We start from the raw sequence: 6,482 nt of genomic DNA, 5'->3' as shown, positions 1-6,482 counted from the left end.
TTCCAATGAGTCAACTCTTCGCATGAGGTGGCCAAAGTACTGGAGTTTCAATTTAGCATCATTCCTTCCAAAGAACACCCAGGGCTGATCTCCTTCAGAAAGGACTGGTTGGATCTCCTTGCAGTCCAAGTGACTCTCAAGAGTCTTCTCCAACACCACAGTTCAAAAGCATCAATTCTTTGGCACTCAGCCTTGTTCACAGTCCAACTCTCACATCCGCACATGACTACTGGAAAAACCATGGCCTTGACTAGATGGACATTTGTTGACCAAGTAATGTCTCTGCTTTTGAATATGCTATCTAGATTGGTCAACAACTTTTCTTCCAAGGAGTAAGCATCTTCTTATTTCATGGCTGCAGTCACCATCTGCAGTGATTTTGGAGCCCCAAAAAATAAAGTCTGACACTGTTTCCACTGTTTTCCCCATCTATTTTCCATGAAGTGATGGGACCGGATACCATGATCTTCGTTTTCTGAATGTTGAACTTTAAGGCAACATTTTCACTCTCCTCTTTCACTTTCATCAAGAGGCTTTTTAGTTCTTCTTCACTTTCTGCCATAAATGTGGTGTCATCTGCATATCTGAGGTTATTGATATTTCTCCCGGCAATCTTGATTCCAGCTTGTGTTTCTTCCAGTCCAGTATTTCTCATGATGTACTCTGCATATAAGTTGAATAAGCAGGGTGACAACATGCAACGTTGACGTACCCCTTTTCCTATTTGAAACCAGTCTGTTGTTCCATGTCCAGTTCTAACTGTTGCTTCCTAACCTGCACACAGATTTCTCAAGAGGCAGGTTATTTGTCTGGTATTCCCATCTCTCTCAGAATTTTCCAGTTTATTGTTATCCACACAGTCAAAGGCTTTGGCATAGTCAATAAAGCAGAAATAGATATTTTTCTGGAACTCTCTTGCTTTTTCCATGATCCAGCTGATGTTGGCAATTTGATCTCTCATTCCTCTGCCTTTTCTAAAACCAGCTTAAACACGAGGAAGTTCATGGTTCACGTATTGCTGAAACCTGGCTTGGAGAATTTTCAGCATTACTTTACTAGCATGTGCGATGAGGACAATTGTGCGGTAGTTTAAGCATTCTTTTGCATTGCCTTTCTTTGGGATTGGAATGAAAACTGACCTTTTTCAGTCCTGTGGCTACTGCTGAGTTTTCCAAATTTGCTGGCATATTTAGTGCAGCACTTTCACAGCATCATCTTTCAGCATTTGAAATAGCTCAACTGGAATTCCATCACCTCCACTAGGTTTGTTCCTAGTGATGCTTTTTAAGGCCCACTTGACTTCACATTCCAAAATGTCTGGCTCTAGATGAGTGATCACACCCTCATGATTATCTGGGTTGTGAAGATCTTTTTTGTATAGTTCTTCTGTGTATTCTTGCCACTTCTTCTTAATATCTTCTGCTTCTGTTAGGTCCATTCCACTTCTGTCCTTTATTGAGCCCATCTTTGCATGAAATGTTCCCTTGGTATCTCTAATTTTCTTGAAGAGATCTCTAGTCTTTCCCATTCTGTATTTACAAATTTTATTTTTTATCATCTGATGAAATGTATTTACATTAAGTCAAGTAAATCTGAAAGACTTATATATAAGGAAGACATAGATTTGACCAACATCCAAAGTATGGTGTGCAAACATCCAGGATTTGAAAATCACAGCACTGTATCATATTTCTAGAGAGGATTGCCAGTCTCTGATCCCAAGTCACATGTGGTTGCAGCAGACATTATAATAGCTGTACTATTACTGAAAACTAGGCAGCATTTGCCCCAGTTCAGTAGCCCATGTAGAAAATCCTTGAACAGTTTGTATTTCATCTATGACTACTGAGGACCCCCAAGGTCATCATATCCTCAACTTCACACTTGGCCTGCTTCCTCCAGCTTCACTTCAGTATCCCCATCCTCTTTAACTGCCTTCTCACAGCCTCCTTGATCTCCTTGTTGCGCAAGCTATAGATAAAGGGGTTGAGGAAGGGTGTGAGCACCGAGTAGACCACAGCCAGGGCCCGGTCATAGTCCAGGGAGTAGCTCTTCTTCAGCCGCACATACATGAAGAGGATGCTCCCATAGAAGATGAGGACCACAGTGAGGTGGGAGGTACATGTGGAGAAGGCCTTCCTCTTGCCTGCAGCTGAAGGAATGCTGAGCACTGTGCAGATGATCTGCACATAGGAGCTGAGGATTAACAGAAAGGTGGCCAGGATCTTGCAAGAATTGATAACAAAGTCCACTAGGACATTGATTGATGTGTCAGTACAAGCCAAGCTCAGAACAGGAGGGAAATCACAAAAGATGTGCTGAATACGATTGGGACCACAAAAAGGGAGGTGAGAGACCAAGGAAATTTCAGCCACTGGCCCAGCCAATCCTCCCAACCAACAGCCAACAGCAATCTTGACACAGAGTGCTGGGGTCATGCGAGTAGGATAGTGGAGGGGCTGACAGATGGCTAAGTATCTGTCATAAGCCATAGCTGTGAGAAGATAGCATTCAGTAGCCCCAAGAGAGTGGAAGAAGTAGATTTGCAGAAGGCATCCAGAGAAAGAAATGGTCTTCTTTTCACTGAGCAAGTTCAACAGCATCTTGGGGATGGTGGCAGCTGTGTAGCCAAGCTCCAGTAAGGAGAGGATGCTGACAAAGAGGTACATGGGTGTGTGGAGCCGGGAGTCCAGGAAGACCACCAAGAATATCAGCAGGTTTCCCAGGATGGTAGTGAGGTAGATTAAGAATAACAAGAGGAAGAGAAAAGCCTGAACACCCTGAAGATGGGGAAAGCCCAAGATGATGAACTCTGTTACTTGGCTCCAATTACCGGCCTTCATCGCTCTCCATTCATATCCCTGGAATGTAAAGTATGGAGGGATGAGAAACAGTGTTGAGCCAAAGAATATCTAAGAAGAAGGAAATGCTCAAAGTCCATTTGTCCTTCCCCTGCACCTCCAGAATAAGTGATCTTACTACATGGTCTACGAAGCCAGAATTTCTATCCCTCCCCTGAACAGTTGTCAACAGCCTCCTTCAGAGTATACGCTCTTATAACCAGACTTAAATTGTCTTCCTTAATTATACAACCCATTTTTGGCCACTGTAATCCATTCTATAACCAATTTATCTTTCTTAATAGAATCTATGCTGCTACTGCTGCTGCTGCTAAGTCACTTCAGTTGTGTCTGACTCTGTGCAACCCCATAGACAGAAACCAGCCAAGCTCCCCTGTCCCTGGGATTCTCCAGGAAATAATCCTGGAGTGGGTTGCCATTTCCTTCTCCAATGCATGAAAGTGAAAAGTCAAAGTGAAGTCACTCAGTCGTGTCCGACCCCTAGCGACCTCATGGACTGCAGCCTACCAGGCTCCTCCATCCATTGGATCTTCCAGGCAAGAGTACTGGAGTGGGGTGCCATTGCCTTCTCCAATAGAATCTATAGGGGTTTTAAAAATTTAAATATTCCTCAACCAGATTCATATCATAATTTACATATATTTCCTTGTGTGAGGTATAAATCATCATTTATATTAATAAAATATTGGTAGTTCACTCCACTAAGATTACATCATTTGAACCATATATTTTTATTTCCAATTCTAATTCATTTTCTTCTTCAATTTTCTGGACACCAAAGAATCAATGCCTTCACCCCCAGCTCCATTCCATTTTCTTATAGAAACACAGGTCTAACAGCTTCTTTCAAGCAGGTAGATCTGAGTTTCACCTCTTTTGGACATTGGTGAGAATCCTAGACAAGGAAAAGGGTTGGGGGGGGGGGGGGGGGAGGGGCGGGGATTAAGTAAATAAAAGAGCCACCAAAAACTGGAAGGCAAATCTATCTCTGCATTTCTACTCCATACTGTGGCCACTTTATCAATTCTTCTTACCACTTTCCCCCTCCACCAACTTCAAATGCACGTTTCTGATTTGTTGCTTCACAGATGGTAAATATTTGTATTTCACTGTGTTAAGGTCAATGTAGCAAAAGTTAACTGAACATTTTTGTGTGTGTAAGCATTATATTAATACCTAGAACAGGGGCTAAATCGATAAAGAAAATATGGCATCTGGAGTTGACAAACTAATATTCTAATAGAGAAAATGGAGAGCCAACTAATTACTTTATAACTGTTTACTAGAACATTCTGTCATCGTGGAAATATGCTACTATTCTCACTTGTTAAGGAAAAAAAAAAAAAAACAGGAAACAAAACAAAACAGAAAAACGCAAAAAGTGAATCTCTTGATTCAATTACCCCACAGCCACCGCTCCATTTCCTTCTCTGTCACTGTAATAAACTCTTCCCATATATAAGCTGCCTACATTTACTGCCTCTAATTCCTCTCTTACTATTCTATTGGTGTATACTTGATTAACAAGGCTGTTAGAGTCAGGTGTACAACAAAGTGATTCAGTTTACATACACATGTATCCGTTCATTTTCAAATTCTCTTCCGATATAGACTGTTACATAATATTAAACAGAGTTCCCTGTGCTCCGCAGTGGGTCCTTGTTTGTTATCCATTCTAAAAACAGTATTGTGTACATGTCAATCCCTAACTATCCCTCTCGGGCTTCCTCACTGAATTTAAGTCTGTGAGTCTGTTTCTGTTTTGTAAATAAGTATATTTGTATCACTTTTCTTTTTTAATCTTCCACATATAAGTGATAAGGTACAAAATTTCCCTTTCTCTGTCTGACTTACTTCACTCTTAAACTCATTCTAATTAAACCTTCACCACATCCTCTCCAGCAAAGCCTCCATCCTATAGCCACTAATTAGCTAAGATTTTATAAATCCAATTGTCATCTCTTATTCCTTTGCTTACTTGGACTCTCAGCCATTCTTCATGGAGGTGATCTATCCTGCCTCTTAACACAGTCTCATCACTTGGTCCTCAGGATGCTATACTTTAGGTTTCTTTCTACCTTAGTGGAAGTTTTCTCTTTGCCCTACCTTTTTAATGCCATAGTTTGCAGAGGTCAGCACTTATTCTCCTTTTCTCATTTCTTTGTAAACTCACTGCTTTGTTAATGTCATCCAGTGCTAAAGCTTAAAACCCCATATATGTGTTGCTTTCTAAATGAATATCCAACCAACATTTCTCTCCCTTTTATTTCTCTCCCTTATTCAACTGCCTGTGCACATCTCCTATTAACCACTTAGTGAGTAAGTGAGTGAAGTCGCTCAGTCGTGTCCGACTCTTTGCAACCCCATGGACTGTAGCCCACTAGGCTCCTCCCCCATGGGATTCTTTAAGCAAGAGTACTGGAGTGAGCTGTCATTTCCTTCTCCAGGGGATCTTCCCGACTCAGGGATTGAACCAGGGTCTCCTGCATTCCAGGCAGACACTTTAACCTCTGAGCCACCAGGGAAGCTCAATCATTTAGTAGCCATCTTCAAATGAATTTCTGTGGGCACTGCCCACAGTCTTCCCCATCTCAAATGATGGCAATTACAATCTCTCAGCTAGTGGGCCAAAATTCTCACAGTCATCATTGTTTCCACCTTTCTCTCATACATCCAGGATCTATTTTTCACTTGAATTAAGCCACTGTCATCATGCACCTCTGTTACTGTAATTGTCTCCTAACAGATATTCTTATTTGCATTTGTTCATCAACACCCTCATGCTGATGCAGCAACCTGAATTATCCTTTTAAGTTATTAAATCAGGTCTTTCTTTTCCTTTCTTCTGTGGCTTGATATTTTGCAGTCTTTGCTGTAGATGTTTCCTCTTCTTAATTTTTTTTTTTCACCAAATATCCACTTGGATATCTTTTTCATTTATTACAAGTTTTTGGCCAAATCTAACTCTCTCAGTCAGCTCTACCTGAACCACCCTAAATAAAACTGCAGTCTCCCTCCTTCCTTACATCCATATCCTGTACTGAAATCACCTTCCTCTATTTTACTTTTAAATTGTTTCCAGTGGTACTTATCATCTTTAACATATGACACCACCCTTATGGCAGAAAGTGAAGAGGAGCTAAAAAGCCTCTTGATGAAAGTGAAAGAGAAGAGCAAAAGAGTTGGCCTAAAGCTCAACATTCAGAAAATGAAGATCATGTCATCCGGTCCCATCACTTCATGGGAAATAGATGCAGAAACAGTGGAAACAGTGTCAGACTTTATTTGCTGGGGGGCTCCAGAATCACTGCAGATGGTGACTGCAGCCATGAAATTAAAAGACACTTACTCCTTGGAAGAAAATTTATGACCAACCTAGATAGCATATTCAAAAGCAGAGACATTACTTTGCCGACTAAGGTCCGTCTAGTCAAGGCTATGGTTTTTCCAGTGGTCATGTATGGATGTGAGAGTTGGACTGTGAACAAGGCTGAGCACCAAAGAATTGATGCTTTTGAACTGTGGTGTTGGAGAAGACTCTTGAGAGTCCCTTGGACTGCAAGGAGATCCAACCAGTCCTTTCTGGAGATCAACCCTGGGATTTCTTTGGAAGGAATGATG

At 41.3% G+C, this 6,482-nt stretch overlaps 1 protein-coding gene across 1 annotated transcript; it reads right to left on the bottom strand.

Annotated features, from left to right (window-relative positions):
- Positions 1-1,904: 1,904 nt before the first annotated feature.
- LOC128045420 (olfactory receptor 6N1) lies at positions 1,905-2,843 on the bottom strand. Its single transcript, XM_052637918.1, has one exon. It carries the CDS (start codon positions 2,841-2,843, stop codon positions 1,905-1,907), a length of 939 nt encoding a protein of 312 aa, XP_052493878.1.
- Positions 2,844-6,482: the final 3,639 nt, after the last annotated feature.

Source organism: Budorcas taxicolor, chromosome 3 (genome assembly GCF_023091745.1).
Source record: "Budorcas taxicolor isolate Tak-1 chromosome 3, Takin1.1, whole genome shotgun sequence".
Taxonomy (NCBI): domain Eukaryota; kingdom Metazoa; phylum Chordata; class Mammalia; order Artiodactyla; family Bovidae; genus Budorcas; species Budorcas taxicolor.
The sequence above is the reverse complement of the archived record's forward strand: the minus strand, read 5'-3'. Positions and strand labels throughout refer to the sequence as shown.